Raw genomic sequence first — 21,897 nt, 5'->3', positions numbered from 1 at the left:
GCTATTCTGCCAGGTGTGGTGGCTCACACCAATAATCCCAGCACTTTGGGAGGCTGAGGTGGGTGGATCACGAAGTCAGGAGTTTGAGACCAGCCTGACCAAGATGGTTAAACTCCATCTCTACTAAAAATACAAAAATCAGCCAGGCGCAGTGGCAGGTGCCTGTAATCCCAGCTACTCTGGAAGCTGAGGCAGGAGAATCACTTGAACCCAGGTGGCAGAGGTTGCAGTGAGCAGAGATCGTGCCTCTGCACTCCAGCCTGGGCGACAGAGTGAGACTCAGTCTCAAAAATAATCAATCAATCAATCAATCAATCAATCAATCAGAGCTATTCTCTCAGAAAGCAGAACTGTTAAACATTTATCAACATACACCTGTCTGACTCATCTCTGTAACTCTAGACCTATGAGCACATCCTCATCTCAGCTTGCTGAAATCATGCTATATGTGGGATTTGGGAAGAGTAAGGGGCAAATTAGATAGTATCACAGCTGAGAACCCACTAACACTTTGATCTTATCTCATATCCTGACCAACCTTGAGGCTCATAATACTGATTTATCACAGTCCCTTGTGTCTACAAACCATCTTATTATTAGCTGAACATGTGTTGGGAACTTCTGGTGCAGACCTCTCTGCAAACTGGGTTTCATTTTCACCTCTTTTTCCCAAGCATGCACACAAGCTCTTGCTGTATCAAACTTCTTTCACTCCTGAAATACTCTATGCCAGAGGTTAGGTATTGTAGGTATTGTTCAGCCCTAGCTGATTGTGCAATGGACGGATGAGGCCCTGCTGCCTGCCACCTTATCTTTCAAGAGAAATTAGGAATCTGGGTTTTTACAATGCAAGTCTACTTCATTTTTTAATTAAAAACTATTTCAGGCTGGGCGCAGTGGCTCACGACTCTAATCCCAGCACTTTGGGAGGCCGAGGCGGGCAGATCACCTGAGGTCAGGAGTTCGAGACCAGCCTGACCAACATGAAGAAACCCCGTCTCTACTAAAAATACAAAATTAGCCGGGCATGGTGGTACATGCCTGTAATCTCAGCTACTCGGGAGGCTGAGGCAGGAGAACCGCTTGAACCCGAGAGGCAGAGGTTGCAGCGAGCTAAGATCGTGCCATTGCACTCCAGCCCGGGCAACAAGAGCAAAATTCCACCTCAAACAAAAAAAAAAGTATTTCAAATTTTCATGTGTTCAAGCTAAACCAAATGATGGTGAGAGCTTTTTAGCACCTCCAGTCCAGTCCACCTATAACAGACCTAGTGCAAGGCATCATGCCCTGTGGCCTACCTGATTTCACTGCAGACACTCATGCACCTTGCCGGCATCCTTCATTAAGCATGAGGCAGCCACTGGAGGCTTTGCTGCCTCAGGGCTTTGAGGAAGCCTCTTAAACACAATCTAGAAAACCCAAATTGGGCTAGGGGGTCATTCTTTCCAGGGGCACCTTCAACCAATGGGTGAAAGGAGCCAGTGGACCCCAGTTACAGCAGCTTGGTCCTCTAGTGGGACAATGCTGAAGCATGTTCTGAGTTATTCCTTGGGGATACCCTAGCGGCCTTGAGTTCCAATTGCCCACTCACTAACCAGCTCTTAATTTACCTTTCACTGACCTCACTTTCTCTACTCTCCTTCTACTTCCTGGAATCACCTTGCAAGTAAGTTTTCTGCACCCAAGTCTGTCTCAGGGACCCCAAACAGTCACCACCTGAACCAAGGGTCTTATGACCCCAGTCTTCACATAGGCTGATCCTTCTGTCCTAGACCCTTCACCTAAATCTCACCTGTTCTTCAATAAACTGCTTAAAGATCAATTGCTTCTGAAGCCTTCTCTGACCCCTTCTTTCTTCTGGTGCTGAGGAGTCCTAATCCCAATACTCACCGCACTTGAGAAGAAACTGCAGCCTCCTTGCTCCCCGCTGCACTCTCAGTGCCACACACAATGGCTGATATAATTGGCGTTTTAAGAGTATTTGTAGAATGAATGAAATGATATTGGAAATAGTGAAGTTACAATACAAAAAAAGAGACTTATGGTCTCTAAAGTTTTAACACTAATATGTTCATTTGATCCTAAAGACACCATTTTCACTCCTCTTTTATAGATGAGGAAATAGAGGCTTAAAAATTGCACTTAGACCAGACTTGAACTCACAGGACTCTTTCTACAGTACCTGGCTACCTTAAGCCTTGAGGCTTCATGCCCAACACTAATGTGATGAATTTGGGTAGTAAGTCCCCGGGATTAATAATTTCCCAATAGTGGTCTACCAGAACGCAGGCAAAGCTCCCCTGGTGAAAGAAAAGTAGATCACAGGCTTAACTTGAATTTAAACAGTTCTCTGCCCCACCACAACCCCAACTTTTTTTTTATTATACTTTAAGTTTTAGGGTACATGTGCACAACGTGCAGGCTAGTTACATATGTATACATGTGCCATGTTGGTGTGCTGCACCCATTAACTCTTCATTTAACATTAGGTATATCTCCTAATGCTATCCCTCCCCCTTCCCCCAACCCCACGACAGGCCCCGGTGTGTGATGTTCCCCTTCCTGTGTCCATGTGTTCTCATTGTTCAGTTCCCACCTATGAGAACATGTGGTGTTTTTTTGTCCTTGCAATAGTTTGCTGAGAATGATGGTTTCCAGCTTCATCCATGTCCCTACAAAGGACATGAACTCATCATTTTTTATGGCTGCATAGTATTCCATGGTGTATACGTGCCACATTTTCTTAATCCAGTCTATCATTGCCCAACTTTTTTTCGAGACAGGGTCTCACTCTGTTGCCCAGGCTGGAATGCAGTAGCATGATCATAGTTCACTGCAGCCTAAAACTCCTGGGCTCAGGTGATCCTCCCGCCTCAGCCTCCTGAGTAGCTAGAAAAACAGGCGTGCACCACCATGCCTGGCTAATTTTTAATTTTTAGTAGAGATGGGGTCTCACTATGTTGATCAGGCTGGTCTCAAACTCCTGGCTTCAAGCAATCCTCCTGCCTTGGCTGGAAGGATTGTTGGGATTACAGGTGTGAGCCACTGTGCCAGTGCCCGACCAGCAGGGGTGCCTTTTAATGTTTCTCAGGTACATTCAAAGAGCACAAACATAAATCCACAAAAGACTTAAAACAAGTTTTTATTAAATTTCAGATATTGTACTTTTTATCTCTAAAGATCAACTTAGGTTTTATTTTCAGTTTTTCTTACCATGCTTATACTTCGCTGTCTTCTTGAACACGTGGAGAACGTTTATAAGTCTCTGTTTTCACATCCTTGTCTGCTAATTCTATCATTGTTTCCCTGAGAGAAAAACATCTGTTTTTCTGAGTCTGACTTTCCCTTTTTTGTTTTTAAGATGAAAAATTTAAGATTAATTACTAAGATCTCCTCTTGGGGTAATTAGTAATCTTGAAAGTTGCACTAAGTTATCAGTAGAGTATCAGAAAATAAGACCTTTGGAAAAAGATCTAAATATATTCAGCTCAATAGCACTCAATGCAATACGAAACCAGGGATGATACTGGACAGAAAACTTTAAGGAACAGGAATTCAATCCCTCATGTCAACATATGCATCAGACACAAACTATAATTTACGATGCACTGACTTCTTCCTGTTTTTCTAAAGACAATGTTTAAAAGTTTGAGCTGAATTATATATTAGTGACAGAATATAATTGTATTTCCACAAGTTTTTAAGTAGCCTACATGTTAAAACAAGGACCTCTCAGATTTACTTGAGTTCTACATAAACACAAAAAATGTTCTAGACCAACTGTTTCAATTTTACAAGCACCATGTGGACACACAGCCTTTAAAAGATATTAAAATTTTATAAAGTACACATGCAGCTTAATCTTTACTTACTTGTTTTCAAAGCACTTTGTTTAAATAATTTTCTTCAAATTTGACCTGAAATAAGAACAGCTATCTCCACCGATAGAAAATTGAGGCTAGGGCAGGACGAAGGTTAAGACTTGAATCCAGAGGTCCTGGGAAATTCCTTGGCTAATATTTTCACCAAGTTACAACTAAAATCCAGCTGCCATGGGTATAGAGGAGTTTTGTCATTTGGTCATTTCAACCAAATTAAAAACTCATTGCTTTCACGAAGTTAAAATGGAATCCTGCTTAAGCCAGAGTCAGTCAAGATTCACTGAAGGTTTATTTACTTTTATATAGAAAAGAGCCTAGATTTAAACAGTCTGCACTCATAAGATGGCATCACATCATGCCTGTAATCCCAGTACTTTGGAAGGCCGAGGTGGGTGGGTCACCAGAGGTCAGGAGCTCGAGACCAGCCTGGCCAAGATGGCAAAACCCCGTCTCTACTAAAAATGTAAAAAACTAGCTGGGCGTAGTGGCGGGCACCTGTAATCCCAGTTACTCGGAAGGCTGAGGCAGGAGAATTGCTTGAATGCAGGAGGCGGGGAGGTTGCAGTGAGCCGAACTCCAGCCTGGGTGACAGACTCCGTCTCAAAAAAAAAAAAAAAAAGACGGCATCACAAATGGGTTCTTGAAAACTATACTCCCAAGAGGATCCCGCTGAGTGCTGTGCATTTCTTCCACAGAATGTGGACTCTAACTACTATGGGCTTACGAAAATGCAACTGACAAACCATATACCCCCAAGCATGTGTAAAACATTACCCCAAATACTCACTCATTGGATGGATGTGGAAGAGACTAGTCCACGTCTGATTTTGTGTGTGAAGGACCATACTGTACCTTCACATCAATTTTCTTATTTTAGCCAGGCACATAAATAACATTTTTATTTTACAGGTAAGGAACTTGAGTCCCAGAAAAGTAACTATCCCAGGAAAATAATTGGTACTCAAACCTAGAATTGATCCCAAAGCTATGCTTCCAACAAAGTAGAGAAAAAAACACCATACAGGTGGATTGAAACTTTAAAGCTCACAAAACATCCCAAATGTGACATCCAAATCCTGTACATAAACGTTTGTATGTAACATTTTAGAAATGGGCGTGGTTTTCCTTTTCATAACCTCCTAGGTTTACTGCTTTAAACTGAAATACAACACAAATACAGAGCAGTGCACAAATCGTTAAGTGTACAGTTCCATGAATTTTCAAAACCTCAACACATCCAAGTAGCCAGCACTCTGATTAAGAAACAAAACTAGCCAGGCATGGTGGCTCATGCCTGTAATCCCAGCACTTTAAGAGGCTGAGGCAGGTGGATCACCTGAGGTCAGGAGTTTGAGAACGGCCTGCAATGTGGCAAAACCCCGTCTCTACTAAAAATACAAAAATTAACTTGTATTGGCGTGTTGGCGCACAGCTGTAGTCCCAGCTACTTGGGAGGCTGAAGCAGGATAATTGCTTGAACCCAGGAGGTGGAGGTTGCAGTGAGCCAAGATTGCACCACTGCACTCCAGCCTGGGTGACAGAGTGAGACTCTGTCAAAAAAAAATAAGCAAAACTATACCAGCCCTTTTCGTGCCATCATTCCTAAGTTTACTGTTTTTTTTTTTTTTTTTTTCGGAGATGGGATCTTCCTTTGACACCCAGGCTGGAGTGCAATGGTGCCATCGTAGCGCACTACAGCCTCCAACTCTCAAGGCTCAAGTGATCCTCCCACCCCAGACTCCTGAGTAGCTGGGACTACAGGCTTGTGTCACTGCACCCAGCTGTTTAAATTTACTTTCTAAGGCAGCCTTTAGAGTTTACAATTTAAGTTAGATGTCTGTCAGAAGCAACAGAGAAACAATGTTTTATTCCCAAAAACCGAAATGAAAAAAGATAGGGTTTAAGGCTCAAGAGGTACATTTTAAAAAATTATCTTTATTTAGGTTTCTGATTCAGCACATGTATCAAAGACTAATCAACATAAAGGAGTAAATAAGACATTAATTGGAAGTCTTACATCTCTCTAAACTCTGACCAAGAATGTCAAGATTGCCACTATTACCAGAACTCCAACCTAGTCAAGTTGTAGACAAGCTATCATGAACAACATACAGTGTGCACAGATATGCAGAGGCAAAAGGCATGCTAGCGCTTGGCTCTCCTCTTTTCCTTGTTGACATCTTTCTGTTGGACAGTCCACTTTTGCTTTCCAGGCTAAGTTCCAAATCAAGTCCAAAGAAGGCTCAGGGTCAACCTGACCAGATACTCTTTTGGAGGAATGCATTCTTAAACTGTTGTGCCTGCAACTTTGTTTTTGCCAGGATGAAGTTCAGACCGAGATGTACAATACAATCTAGATGACGGTGCAGACTAAGTCAAGAATTAAAGTTGAGCAGTAACCCGAGTTAAGGCATGAATGCAGACACACACATGCACACACACAGCACCCATGCTATCAAGACACAGGATTTTTTCAGTTGCCTCAAGAGAGGCAACCTGGGCTTGGCAGTTAATCAGAACTGCTGAGCATTCCAGAAAATGCCCCCCACGACTTTATGCTAACAGCTGTATGTATGTTTTAATCAAAAAATTAAAGAAAAAAAAGCTAAAAAACAAACAAAAAATCACCAAAAACCTAGAAACCCCTTAATCTCTTACAATGGCTCTTGAGCATGGAACTCATGTAGCAGCATCAATGGCTGGCTCTTTAACAATTTGGAAATAAAAGGTTGTTTTACTATGTATTTCTTTGGTAGTCATCACTACAAAGTTTTCAGTGTTGGTTACCTATAAGACAAGTACTAGACAGAAGATCAAGTTACACAGAAATATTTCTTCTGTACTGATAAGATACAAATATTGAGCTCTCAAAGCACAAGTTACTATGCTTTTTCTTGCCTTATTGGGCATTCTCTAAAAGCAAGGCTTTGTGCAGGAGAAGTTCACGTCTACCTAACAAAGGGTGATACATGTTCTATTTTCCTACAAGTGAACAATTAACAAAAATTCACATTATCAATTATTTCTGGTTGAATCCATTAGAAGCCAATTACAAAGGGACAGTAGCACTTGGTGTCAAAGCCACTTTCTGGTCACACATTCATTCCATGATTGCTAGTCAGTATCTCAGGAGCTCAGAATTTAAAACTCCTTTCAGTCAACAAAGGAGTAAGTTCAATTAAAGGCTTCCGCTATCTGCCAAATTTCTAGAATTCTGTCTAGAGTGCTAGCATGCTTGATGAGAGAAAGCAGTTCAGAGCCCAAAGAGGTGTCAGGTATTAGGTAAGTTAATTTGGTTTTGTATAAAAGGCATGGTAATCTGGCAACAGAGTACTTATCCTATTAGCAGCACAGTGGTAGCCAAGGGTCTCTGTCTGCAAGACAGGAAAATGAAGCTACTGAAGCCCCTGTTGCTCCCGCCTGCCTACAGGATGGCTACTGATTTTACAAAGGCCTTCTGGGAGCCAATCCAGGGCTCACCTGGGAGAGTGGGTAACAGAATGGCAGGAACCATGTTCAGCCCCCATGAGAAGTGCCTGACTGAGGGAAGTCAGCTTCCCATAGGTGAGGGGGCTCTTGCTATTATGGGCTCAGAATCTGAATCTTACTGATCCCCTGGTAGTTAGACAATTGCCAAGAAATTGTCCTAGCAGGTACCACCCAAGTGTTACAGGCTCTGCATAGGTCCTCAGACACTTTAAAGGACATGAACCATCAAATTCAAGAGTAGTGTTTGTTCTATCAGTTCTGAATGTCCACAGGGAGAGGCAACTAGATTTATGTGGAAAAAGTGCTGTTTGAAGGAGCTGTGTTTTATTTTGAAGTGAAATGACTTTGGGAACCAGAACATTTCTGCAGATGTCTGAATATCAAGAACCTATCTCTAAAAGGCATTTATCAGGAACTGTTTGCTCACTCCAAGTGCTTTTTAAAAATTCAACATATGGCAATGTTTTAATTTTTGTGCTTTCAAGAGGTAACTAAATCGATAGGAAGCTGAGGGAAGATCATTCCATTATGGACTTTCTTGTTTGGGTGCAAGACACTATCCACAGCATTGAAATCTATAATCTCATAAAAGATTCTTATAAACATATACCATATTTCTCCTATAAGAAAAACTGAGAACTGTACCATGAAGGCAAAATTTGTTTGCCTACGCTCAGAATTCCTTGGAATGGCAATGTACCAGGAGGGTCAGTGAACTGTTGGTGAAAATTCCGGGTTTGACATGGCCCAGTCTGATCATATCGAAAACCTAAAGCCTCAATGATTAAATGCCGAACTTCTTCCCTGCATCTGAGAACTGTATTATGATTATGTATATTACACATACATTATAAATAAAATTTATATAGACCTACAGTTTCTTCCAAACAATTGAGTGATGTTCTCAGTTTGGGGGTGGAAGCAGGAAGAGGTGAAAAAATCTTATTGTTGCTTTTACTCTCAAGTTCTTAAAATGCTAGTCAAACACTATTATCCAACAAGACTTTTTTTTCACTCTGTTAACTCTTAAATACGCATTCGAAGGCAAAAATGGAGGTTTCTATACTGTACAATATTAAATATCTACAATGTCATGGTTCCTTATTTTTAGGAGTGTGTTTAATAAAGAGTTGGCTATTAGAGATGGTTGTCACAAAACATGGACTCTTAAAAATTACTGATAAATTACTTTTCAGTTCTCTGATTATATCCAACAGATACACATTCTTGTCATAAAATATACATTCTCTAGTAAGTTATTTTCATCCACAGCATATATAAATATGCAAACACAGGTGGTAAAAATCACTTTACTACCAAAGTACAAAACAGCAACTGCTGAAAAACAAAAATTAAGATGTTGCAAGTGTTAAGAGTGACTCAGTGTTCCACTGCAAAGTGAAACCAAATGATTTATTTGTGCTAAATGAATGGAAATAATGTATTCAGAATATACTTCTTTCTTTGTACACTGCACTTGCTTACACTGGGTGAAATGAGCAGCCATCAGTGCTAATGTGCTACTTTCCTTTAGACCTTTTTTCTTTTTTTCCAAGCAATACAGTATTTTCTGGCCATTATGACAAGATAATCCGATAATGTCCATTTCAAATAGTATTTTCTAATAGTATTTTGCACCTTTAAAATATTTGTTCAAACTCTATTTTAAGAGAACACAAATGAAGTATGAAAGGGGGAAGCCGCATTGTTTTTGTTACAATCACACTGCCTTCTGCAGCAGAAATCAAATAACACATTCTAATTAGCCATTGAAACCACGGGTGAGTAGGACAACATTTATCAACTCATGTTAGAGGGGGCCAGGTTAAGTAGATTAACATTAAGGATAAAAAGGAGAATCACATCTTAATATACGATAATTATCCATCCCATTTATGTGGAGAAGGTACAGCCACATGATTCATTACTTTGGGCCATCTGTTTTACGAGAGACATGGATGTCAATAACACAATGAAAATAACCTGTAAAAAATGTATCTGTAGAAAGTTCTGTTAAACAGAAAATATGTCTTGGGCACTGATTCATCTAACTTTCTGTTCTATACTGAAAGCCAGATTTTCAAAGGTCTGAATTGTAGTGCTGAATTATCGGTATGTTTGGTAAACACTATTATAATGAGAAGAGGGTAACAACAGCTCAGTAATTTTCTGCAGATTCATGGAAAAAAAATATAAAAAAGATATCCCTTTTTCTTTTACAAACCTAAAGCCAGGAGAATGAAGCTCTGGGCCAAGCAAAAATTGCACACTGCTGCTGAAATACCAAATACCGAACAGCGAAGGTTCCAGCCAGGGAATGGACGTACATGAAGATTCAAGTAAAACACTGATGGAAAAAGTCGTCTGGTTAGTGTTGTAGACCCACAACACTGGCTGCATTTCTGACAAACATTTACAACACAATGGATAGTGAAGCCTAGATAACCTCAGTGCAAATAAGTCATATCCAAATATGCCAGAGAAGGAAGCCTTTGGCGTTGAGTAGACGGCTCCATTGGATGAGTCCCAACTTGAAATTCAGACTAAGCTCATGCATTAAGGCTGGGAGGAGGGGTGCGCCGAATGTTGCGAAGGAGTGGGCTGCGAGGTGGCTGCTGAGGGGACCGTGGGCTGCATGGGTGGCGGAGGTGGAGGTGGAGGTGGCTGGACTGGGGTCTGTGTGTTGGGAGATGGAGGCGGCGTGGGCCGTTTGAATTTGTCAGGACTGTTGCTTCTCCGTGGTGAAGGCCTCTGCAGAGGGGACAGGAACAGCAAGTCAGTCTAGGTACAGATGGCTCATTCTACCTAACACAGCCTGACTTGGCACTGGGGCTAATCAAACACTAACCAACAAAGACAAGAAACCAGGGATTTCTTTCTTCATCCCTACTGGTTTCTGAACTAGTAATAAAATTTAAATAAGGCAGTGTTTACACTTCCACCTATGAAAAAGCTACATAAAATTACTGCACAACTTGTGTTGAACAAACTGCTGGACTTGGGTCCTTCAATGAGAGCTGTAAAATATCCCCTTAAATCTTTCTTTCAGTGTGTGTCACCAATTCCTTCTATTGCTTATCTCCAATAAGTTGTCCACATCCTGAAAGATACAGCTCAACAGAAATGTTTCTATGTTTGAGGCCGGGCGCAGTGGCTCACACCTGTAATCCTAGCACTTTAGGAGGTAGAGGTGGGTGGATAACCTGAGGCCAGGAGTTCCAGACCAGCCTGGACAACAGGGCAAAACCCTGTCTCTATTAAAAATACAAAAAGTAGCCGGGTGTGGTGCCGTGTGCCTGTAATCCCAGCTACTCGGGAGGCTGAGGCAAGAGAATCCCTTGAGCTCAGGAGGCGGATGTTGCAGTGAGCCGACATCGTGCCACTGAACTCCAGCCTGGATGACAGAGGGAAAAAAAAAAAAAATTCCTACTTTTACATAAAGTCCATCAAACTGGCCAAACAGCTTCAGATATACCTTAAGTGCATTCTTAGAATAGGGTTCTTCTTTAAAATATTAGAATTTATTCTTTGAAATATTGGTATTTCTGTTATTGGAAATACCCTTAATAATACTCTCACTCTACTAGCTACATTTCTAATGGCTCTATTAGTCAACTATATTGCCAACTCTAAAGAAAAAACTCCCTTGGGTAGAGTTGGAACCAGATGCACTTAAGCTTCCTTGTAATTCGAGGAGAGAAAATTCTGAGTAACATTACAAACAAGGCTAACTTCAGGAAGAATACTGAAGGTCAGTGAACTGTGAAGGTGCAGACAATAAATATCTTTAGACATTATGGCAATCAACAATAATGCTTTATAGCAAGGAGTCGGCCAGAGTTCAATCAAAGCACTGGCCAGAGTTCAAATTATATTTCACAAAGGGTAATTTTTCATAGGAAGTGAAGTTAAAGTTTTGTCTTCTGGGAAGGATTTTAGTTTCAATACCAGAATTTGGTATCAAACTGTTTTGAAGTCTCTACAGTTTCAAGGTGAACGGATGGAGGAGGCAGGAAGAAGGGCAAATGTCTAAGGGCACCGATCCTGTTCTCCAGAACACCAGTCGGTACCACTTTCAGGAGTAAAGTGCTGCTTCCTACCCCGTGGACACTTACGGTGATACCATGGGATGTTCCCATGTGCTGCACGTGAAGACCCGGGGAATTGTAATAAGACATTCCGGCTCTAGTCAGTGAAGTTGGTGGCGTGAAACCAACCGTGTGACTTGCATATGATAGACCTAAAATATAACAACAAATTAAGTATCATTTTAAGCTCAACTATCTGGTGTCTTCAACTATCTAGGAGGTTTTAAATTGCAGTAGTTCTCTATCACCCACAAAAACATAAACAGATGAAAAGAATGGTGGGCTCACTAAATAGTGTGGATAACGAGGGATAACGAGGATATTCTAGGATAGAATAGAGAGCCCAGAAATAAACTCACACATATATGGTCAACTGATCTTCAAAAAGGGCACCAAGAATACACAATGGGGAAAGAGAACAGTCTCTTCAACAGATGGTGTTGGGAAAACTGGATATTCACATGCAGAGGAGTGACACTGCACCTTATCTTACACTATATACAAAAGTCAACTCAAAATGGATTAAAGACTTAACTGTAAGACCTTAAACTATAAAATTCTTAGAAGGAAAATAGGGGAAAAGCTCCTTGACATTGATCTTAGCAATGACTTCTTGGATATGACACAGGCAACAAAAAAAAGCAAAAACAAATACGTGGGACTACATTCAACTAAAAAGTATCTGTGCTAAGGAAACAGTCAACAGACTGAAAAGGCAACCTGTAGAATGGGAGGAGATATTTGCAAACCATATACCTGGTATGGGGTGAATATGCAAAATACATAAGTAACTCCTATGACTCAAAGAAAACAAACACACTCAAATAGTCCAATGAAAAAATGCGCAAAGAACTTGAATAGACATTTCTCTAAAAAAGATACACAAACGTGCTAATAGATATATGAAAAGACGATTATCACCACTAACCATCAGGGAAACGCAAATCAAAACCACAGTGAGATACCACCTCATAACTGTTAAGTTGGCCATTATAAAAAAAAAAAAAGGTAACAAGTGGTGGTGAGGATGTGGAAAAAAATCCTTATACACTGTTGGTAGGAATGTAAAATGGTGCATCCACTATGGAAATCAGCATGAAAATGCCTCAAAAGATTAAAACTAGAAGTACCACATGATCTAGCAATCCCACTTCTGGGTATTTACACAAAATAATTGAAATCAGGATCTCAAAGAGATATTAGCACTCCCATATTCACTACAGTGTTATTCACAATAGCAAAAATGTGGAGGCTGGGAGCGGTGGCTTACACCTGTAATCCCAGCACTTTGGGAGGCTGAGGCAGGCAGGTCACAAGGTCAGGAGATCGAGACCATCCTGGCTAACACGGTGAAACCCCGTCTCTACTAAAAAAATACAAGAAAATTAGCTGGGCATGGTGGCGGGTGCCTGTATTCCCAGCTATTCAGGAGTCTGAGGCAGGAGAATGGCGTGAACTTGGGAGGCGGAGCTTGCAGTGAGCTGAGAGCGTGCCACTGCACTCCAGCCTGGGCGACAGAGCCAGATTCCATCTCAAAAAAAAAAAAAAAAAAAATGTGGAAACAACTTCACTGTCCATCAACGGATGAGCAGATAAAGAAAATGTGATATATATAGACATATAATGGAATATTCAGTCTAAAAGGAGAAAATCCTGCCATATGCAACAACATATATTAACCTGGAGAATATTATTCTACGTGAAATAAGCCAGTCACAGAAGGACAAATCCTGCCTGGTTCCACTTATATGAGGAGTTTAAATAGCCAGTCTCGTAGACACAGAGTAGAATGGTGGTGAACTGCTGCTCAACTGAGGCACCAAGTTTCAGTTAAGCAAAACGAATAAACTAGAGAGTTGCTGCACAACCTTATACTACAGTTAACAGTACTGTATTGTATTCTTAAAAATAAGAGGATAGATCTTATATTAAGAGGTCTCACCACAATAATGATTTTTTTAAGTCAAACCCTGTCAGGAGTTCAACTGAGATTCAGGAAAGCAAAAGACATGAGAAGGAACAAGAATGAAGTGGAGAAAATAGAGCAAAGGAGTAAATGTCAAATGCAAGAAAACTAGAAATGTCAAAAGATGTATCAACAATTGACCAAATTGGAGATAGATATTAAGTAGCCAATGAACTCAACCTCCTAGCAAAAAAAAAAAAAAATCAACAAGAAGACAGGGAGAGTGTGGGCATCAGTGAGTGAGAGAGAGAGAGTGAGAGAGAGAGAGAGAGAGAGAGAGAGAGAGTGTGTGTGTGTGTGTGTGTGTCTCAGCCATAACAGCAAACAAAACCACTGGGAATATCACAACTTGAGAATATTCAATACAAGGAATGAAAGCCCTGCCAATGTTCCCTAAAAGAACCTGGTATTTAAGGAAGAAACAATCCCCAGTCCACTATAATGTTCTGCGTAGTCTTCATCTAGGACTCCAGGATCATCTCCACTGTGTTTTTAACATCTGTATGTCCAGACTCTCCTTACTGTTAGACAGGTTTGGATTGGGGTCCATATTTTGAGAACATCTAAAAGCAATCCTCACCTACATGTGGCATGTGAAGCCCTGGTCGTCAAGAGTTAGTGCAGAAGTCACCAGCCAGTCTGGGGAGTTGCTTGTTTTATCACTGCACAAATGTTGCTAGCTTTCTTTACACCTTTGAGTTCCCAACATATACCACAATACCTAGCACAGGGTAGGTTCCATACTGGCAAAGTGAAAAGGGAAAACAGAGGAGCTGTTTGGGGAAATGTGGATAGGAATCACCTATTGACAATTACTCTGAACATACTATCAGCTATTAGAGGACAAGCAATGTGAACTCTACTTACTGCTTTTCTAAATTAGGTAAAAACAACAAGCTGTTAAGTATGCTCTTCCATCTGTCTTTTTTGTTTCCATGACAGAGATATTCAGCCAAGCTACCTTTAGTTGTGCTATTATCACAGGACTTTTCTATGCCCTCAACATCTAATACTAAAAGTTTATTTTGTGATTTGACTATGAATTAGTGATGCTTTCTATTTGACATATTTCCATTTCCAATTGTGGAGTTTTTATTCACATTTACAAAATGGAGGTCTGGGATAAAGGACAAGTCTTTGGGAACTAAGTGGTTTTTTAATGTGATATTTACTGGAATCACAAGAACTTTACTCATCTGGGAAAAGAAAGAAGTTATTTTCTTTAAAATAACATTGGAGAATAAAATCCTAATTTTATTTCTTAGGAAAGTGACTACATTTAAGAGAAAGGCTATAAAATATAAAAGTGGGCTGACGTGGTGGCTCATGCCCGTAATCACACCACTTTGGGAGGCCGAGGCGGATGGATCACGAGGTCAGGAGTTCGAGACCAGCCTGACCAACATGGTGAAACCCCATCTCTACTAAAAATACAAAAATTAGGTGGGCATGGTGGAGCGTGCCGATAATCCCAGCTACTCAGGAGGCTGAGGCAGGAGAATCGCTTGAATCTGGGAGGTGGAGTTTATAGTGAGCTGAGACCACACCACTGCACTCCAGCCCGGGCGACAGAGCAAGACTGTCTCAAAAAAAAAAAAAAAGTGGATCCTTGTCTTCAAATAGGGGATTCAGTTCATTTTTAAAAATATAGTCAATGTTCTAGTACTACTGAGTTAACTTTTCTGAAGGGTAATTATGAGTACTGCCTACTTACTTAAAAAAAAAAAAAAAAAAATCCTGGCCGGTCATGGTGGCTCATGCCTGTAATTCCAGCACTTTGGGAGGCTGAGGTGGGTGGATCACTTGAGGTCAGGAATTCAAGACCAGCCTGGCCAACATGGTGAAAGCTTGTCTCTACTAAAAATATAAAAAATTAGCCAGGCATGGTGGCAGGTGCCTGTAATCCCAGCTACTTGGGAGGCTGAGGCAGGAGAACTGCTTAAACCCAGGAGGTGGAGGTTGCACTGAGCCAAGATCGTGCCACTGCACTCCAGCCTGGGCAACAGAGCAAGACTCTATCTCGAAAAAAGAAATCTCCTTCTCTAGCTGTTATCAAGACTTCTGCATTTGGCTTCAAACTATATTCTGATGCTGCAGGTCAGTGGTTCTCAACAGTGAATATCAAAGTTCTGCTTGCCTTATCCCAAACCAATGAATCAGAATCTCCACGGATCTGGACCCCAGGGCAGCTGTGAAGAGAACCGCAGTGATTTTATTGCTCTTGATTCAGACCTCCATGCCTCTGTTAATGGTGTGCCCCAGCCTGAGAATGTCTTCTCTTTACCATCGCTTCTTCCTGCTCCCAGTGCCAATCAGCACCTCACTCATCCTTTGCAGAAGGCAAAGACCACAGAGTCTAGAGCCAGACTATGTTGGATCCTAGCTCTGACACTTGGCACTAAGTAGACAAGTTCCTTAATCTCATTGTGCTTTAGATTCCTGAGCTGTTCAATGGGAATACTGTAGCTACCTTGCAAGGTTGTCATGAAGATGAAATGAGATAATATCACGAAGTGCTTCGAGAGTGCCTAGCAAAAGTAAGGGTTTGATGCGCTTTAGCTCATTAACTCCTCTCAAAGCCCATCTCAAAAGCTCTTTAAGCTGGTCGCTCTCTCCTCTTTGAACCTCTTTTTAAACTATTTTACCTTGGGTTTATAAAAATTATAACTTTTTATTTTGAAATAGTTTACAATTCACAAGAAATTGCAAGAATATCACAGGGTTCCCATGTTATCTTTCACTCAGCTTCCCCTGATTGCACCCTACATAACAATAACACATTGTCAAAACCAGGAAATTGACATTGGTATAGTATTAGTAACTAAGGCATAGACTTTGTTTGGATTTCATCAGCTTCCATGTGTGCTCTCTGTGTGCCTATGCACGTGTACAGCTCAACCATCCTTATCCTTCTCCTAATCTTAACTCATCCTAGTAATGACTGATCTGTTCTCTATCACTATAATTTTGTCACTTTGCAAATGTTGTAGAAATGGTATCATATAGTATGTAACCCTTTGAGATTAGGTCTTTTCATTCAGTTCAATGCCCTTGCAATCCATCCAAATTGTTCTAAGTGTCAATAGTTAATCTGTTTATTGCTGAACAGTATTCCATTGAATAGACATACTGCCATTTGTTTAACTACATAACTTTTTAAAGGGTATAAAATATACACAATTTATTAAATTTATTACATTTAGCCTTGTATTAAAGTTTTTTTTTTTTTAACCTACTCCTGTAGGCCCTGCTGTTGATTATAAGCTCTTACGGGTTGGAAATCATGTACTATTGATTTTCGTTTTTCCTTAAGTTCTAATTATTATGCATCTTTGCCCTCTGACCCAGGAATACAATAAAGGATAACCCCTCCCCACCAAAACCTAAGCTGAAATTGCCAAACCACAAACACCAGCTTACTAAACATAATACTATGTTTTTACATCAAGTCTTTGCTGGAATAAACTTCTCTTGCTTTGATATGGAAATGAATTAACAAAAGCCAAAATTCTAAGATTTATTTCACCGTCAAGACTGCAAATTTAAAAAATGATTAATTAAAAGCGACTCATGACTGAGAAAACACACTAAGCAATATAAAACAAGATACAAAAGCACTTCATAATATGTATGAAACCAACTACCTAAAAGAAAACTGCAAGGGGTGGGATAGGAGACACTTGAAAACACTAAAATATTAACACCACCTTTCGATGAAAGAATTCTGGATGATTTTATTTCTGCTTTTTTATACCCTTACTCACTGCCCCAAGTTTTAATATATCTTTGCTAAAGAAAAAAAAAAATGTGGAAACAAATTAAAGGCAGGCATCTTTCCTTCCTATTTGACACACACAAGTTATATATGAAAACATCTTCCTTGTTAAAATTCAAACAATTTGGATACAATATCCTCTTTAACTCTATCTGATGTGGCTTCTGTCCCTACCACTCCATCAAAAACTGCTCTAGCTAAGGTCAGTGATGAGTTCTGTGCTGCCAGTCGCCATCACTGATCTCCACTTCTAATTGTACTTGACCTTGCAGCTAACCACTCCTTCTTGGTGAAATTCTTTGCCTTGACCTCAATGACATCATATATCAATTTTCTTTCCACTTTTCTGGTAGCAACTTCCTAATCTCCTTTGCCAGGTTTTCATCTTATACTTGACCTTATAGTCACATATCCCACATTTAAGGAGTAGAGTTATTTCCAACTCCTTGAGGATGGAATATCTACATATATTATCTGGAATTCTCTCCATGAGGATTTGTGTCTTCTTCCTTGTTTATTTATTTAGTCATTTATTCACATCAGTATGAACTTTGGATATTTGTTTGATGTTTTAATTATATTTTATTATATTAAATAATGTTATAATATAGTAATTAATACTGCTCAAATTGTTCCAGTTTTGGTGTTTGGGAGCTCCTGTATCCCTCTGACATACCCTCATCACTTTGTTTTCTGGGCACTTCTTTACTTTTTTGCACTACAAGATATCTCACCCAGCTCATCTCGTACATTCGGTGCCCCAGCTCTAGAAACATTCATTTCTCCAGGTAGCTCTAGTTCTTTTAACTGGCTTGAAACCAGTATCTGCGGGGTATGTTCATTGCTATGAGGGTGCAGACCTATTTTTTAGACCTCATTATTGCCTATCCCTAATTCAGACACATCAAAACAGGCTAACTGGGAATATCCTTTATTATACTGCATAAAATGATGGACAAACTGAAAGGTAACACTCTTCCTATATATAATTCATATAAGCAGTCCAAATATAATAAAGATGATGCTCTTTCTTAGTTTTAGGCTACGTATTTTTCAAGTACATTTTCAATATGTAATTGCCAATATTTCAACAAGTTAGTGAAGTTAGTGAAAACACAAGATTTCCAATGTCAACCAGAAAGGGAGGAAAATTCAGCCCAATATGTTTAAAATGGAAATGAATGCTATTCAAACAGCATACTTCCACTAAGGAAGTGATTAGATATTCTTAATACTTACTGCCACAAATTTTTTCCAATAAAAACTAATGTGAAAAGAAAACTGGAATATTCAGGTTTTGGTGATCTACTATGTATAGCACCACAATGTACTAGATCAGAATAGAGTAATTCTGCTGCCAAATAGATAAAATCTCCTTTGGTGATGTTATAGAATTTAAAACAGTATAAAAATATTCTCATTTAGGCTAGCTGTAAGGAAAAAAAATCTAGGTGTTACTTATGACATAGTTTAAGAAAAGTCAAATAGCTTATCTATCCAAGCAAGCCCCACACTTGATGTAGGTCCCACTATGGGAACAGGTGCAGTGAAAGTAAAAATTATGTAAATAGAGTAAGATTTTCCTGAAGAATCTTTGTTAAAATAGAAGGAATATTCCTAACCAAGGTTTGTTCTTTTTCTTTTCTTAATGATTGCAACAATCTTTTCAATCAATTGGAAATTACATGCCTCTAAGGCTTTAGGTTTAAATAAATCAAACAGGGTATTAAATTATATTTAATATGAATCAGCATCACTATCACAAAATAATGAAATAATCCTCCATTTTACTTCTTCCTGTCTCATGACTTCCTTTTACATCAATAAATCAGAAGGCAAAAAAGACCTTTATCATTGTAATGAAACCCAAGTGCTATTTTGGGAAAATTGAGAGGCAGCTAGAAGAGAAGCTTCTGAAGAGAGATTTAATGGCACTGGAAGGTGGAAGAAACAGGGTTGGGAACATCCTTTTGGCAAGAACAAGTTGTGATGATCGTGCCACTGATCTCTGATAGAAAGTCCTTCTGCTTTGGAATCAGCATCTTTACCCCTGCCTGACACCAGAGAGCACACTGGCCCATGGTACAAAGGCGGCCACCCTTTGTGCTAGACTTTAACTTTTGATTGCCTCCTCTTAAAAAAAAAAAAGTTAATGGCAGCACAGTGCTGTGAACTTTTGTTATCCTGATGCAGAGCTGTTTTACTTTATAAAAACTTTATGCTGCCATCCTTCAAAGCAGTCACCTCACTCTATTCTACTGCAAAACTCTGCCTCTGTCACCCTCCCCTCCATACTTTTCTCCCAACTCTGTTGAAAATCTGCTTACCAGCAAGCACAAGAAAATCAGTCTCATCATTTTGGTCACAAGATGTGATTCTTTGGCCCATCACCTTTTCTTTCCTCCCCTACTCCACTGGCCACCTGCTCCACCCTCTGCTCCTCTTTCTCTCTCACTGGACCAGTTACTTGCCTTCCTGGCCTGAGAGCCCCACGCCATGCTGGTACTGAGCCACAGAGCTCAGGAAACACTTTTTGGGGTCAGATGGAGATAAGCAATCCTTTGAGGGAAATGCTGTGAGGGCAAAGCCAGAAGCAGGCTGCCTGACAGAAGTTCGTTCCCTCTTCTGCGGCCTGCCTGCTAGGGCCAGGTCCCACTCACCAATCACTGGAGATATCAGGAGGCAGCTCATGCTAGAAAGAACACACAGGCTTTTTAAACAGATAGGCCCTGCCTTGCCACTTCCTGGCTGCGTAACCAGTAGTGACCCTCCGAATTGCTGCTTCCTCATTTTAACATGGTGAAAATGATGCCTACATTAATTATTCTGAGGACAAAAATGAGATTAATGTATGTGGAATATGGTAAAAGAACCCATAAAAGGTGTGCTATGATGCATCTTGGAAATCTACCTAAGGCTTTTTTGTCTACCCATCAGCACTTAAAATCATAGTCAAAGACATTCTTCTTTTTAAAAAGGTGTTTTAAAGTCAAATTCCTTTTAGATTAAAAAAAAAAGAAGAGAAACACCAGCTGACACTATAGCTTTTATGCTTAACATTTTCAAACTCTTAGCCTTGAGAGTGATGAGTTTTTGATGTTTTTGAAAAAGATGATTATTATCTCTGTTTCCAAGATTTTTATACACTAGAAGGGAACATAGTCAGGGTCGCCTATTCAATGTGCCAGGAATCAGTCACTGAAATAGCCAAAGACATATGCTCACCAGGTGATATAGGCCTGCTTGAACTCGGAGAAGGCGTGTAAGGGATCGGGCTGGACACAGTGCGAGGTCTTAATCCTTGTGCAGACATCTCATTAAAATACCTAAGAGGAGAGAGGAGGAAATGATAAAACCACCTGCATTTAAATAGGCGTTAGGAGAGTTTTTAAGAGAAAATGTTTGGGGTTCACACCTTGAGGTCAAAATCCTGAATGTTTAGACTGATGTTATAGTTAGAAGGCATTTATAAAATGGACTCCTGAGTCACACCGCTCTGCTGTTTGACAAACTTCACTCCAAGGGTCACCAGTTGGGAGATCTAGGATGTTTTAGCTCAGGGTGGAAGCCAGGTGAAAGAGGTGCACCACACCACAGAGAGGACCAGTTTTTCCTCCATCACACAACAGGTATGCTGAAATTCACTTCCACTGTCCCAAGAGTTACAAAGATACTCACGTGTTAGTGGCGACATTTAAATTGTTATTTGAAACTCAAAACCAAGCAAGCCCTCTGAGATTTATGTCATCAAATTAAAGCCTACAGATACTTATTCCTGTGAACTGAGTATCAACTGTTTACAAGCAAGCCCTGCTTATCAGACAGTCACACACTAGGATTTAATGAGGCTTGAGTACTGAACACCTACAGCAGGTCACGCTTAGCCACACCATGCTGAGTCGGCCTTTTTCCTGGATTCAGAAGTCACAGCAGACCTGAAAATGCTGAAGTGTGATCATCAGGAACATCAGCTTACACCCTGTGAAATGAGCATGGCGCGCTGACTAAGAGAAATTTCTGCTTGAGAGACTTCCTGATAAACCATCCTGCGCGACTGACCCACCCTAGTGGCACCAGGTGGAACTTCTTGTACTCTACACATCCACTAGTAGACTAAGAGGCATCTTGTGGTCTCTTAAGTGCCGGACAATTTTCTTTCTCCCAAATGTAGTATCATTGTTCCTAGTAGGGAAAGTATTTATAGGCAGCTGTGGATAATCTGACCTACAAAAGGTAGGGCAAACTTTCTGAAATGAATACCGGTTCTGGAAAAAAAATATTATCTGGAAGGCTGAAATTGCTTCACTATTGACACTGCAGTCAGAAGACCTATTTCCTTAGAGTGTATTTTACCCCAAACTGGGCCCCAGATGCTATATATGATCTGTATCTGAAGGTAGTTAATAAGCTATTTAGTATTCTAGCTGGCAGTTTTAGTCAAATGGTTCTTAAGGAATATAGATTTCAGGAAGAATAAGGAACTGTAGTTTTATAAGGCAAAGTTTTGAGAAAGAATAATCTTTATTATTTCCAAATGAACAGGCATACACATAGGTATTTAAAATAGAATAACCTGTTACTGTTTTCCTTTTTTTCTCATTATAAAAATATAGACTTTCATTATAGATAATCTTAAATTTTTAGCAATAATGTCACTGTCCACAGCAAACTGATCAACAGTGTTGTTAGTCCTCTAGA

At 40.1% G+C, this 21,897-nt stretch overlaps 2 protein-coding genes across 3 annotated transcripts in view; both read right to left on the bottom strand.

Annotated features, from left to right (window-relative positions):
• The window catches only part of MRLN (myoregulin), a 52,801-nt gene extending 47,837 nt beyond the window's left edge, over window positions 1-4,964 (bottom strand). For both annotated transcript variants that reach the window (XM_063669957.1, XM_063669959.1), the window contains exon 1: window positions 3,873-4,964. The gene's annotated coding sequence lies outside the window, so the exon portion shown is untranslated. The remainder of the gene's footprint in view (window positions 1-3,872) is intronic.
• Window positions 4,965-5,796: 832 nt separating this feature from the next.
• CCDC6 (coiled-coil domain containing 6) overlaps window positions 5,797-21,897 on the bottom strand; it is a 116,983-nt gene continuing 100,882 nt past the window's right edge. The window contains exons 7-9 of the mRNA XM_054436352.2: window positions 20,425-20,525; window positions 11,486-11,610; window positions 5,797-10,121 (exon numbers count right to left, since the gene is read on the bottom strand). Of these exons, the coding sequence (XP_054292327.1) occupies window positions 9,927-10,121; window positions 11,486-11,610; window positions 20,425-20,525 (421 nt within the window). The 3' untranslated portion in view covers window positions 5,797-9,926. The remainder of the gene's footprint in view (window positions 10,122-11,485; window positions 11,611-20,424; window positions 20,526-21,897) is intronic.

The sequence above is a fragment of the Pongo pygmaeus genome, chromosome 8, assembly GCF_028885625.2.
Source record: "Pongo pygmaeus isolate AG05252 chromosome 8, NHGRI_mPonPyg2-v2.0_pri, whole genome shotgun sequence".
NCBI lineage: Eukaryota > Metazoa > Chordata > Mammalia > Primates > Hominidae > Pongo > Pongo pygmaeus.
Note: the sequence above shows the minus strand (reverse complement) of the source record. Positions and strands in the feature narration are given on the sequence as shown.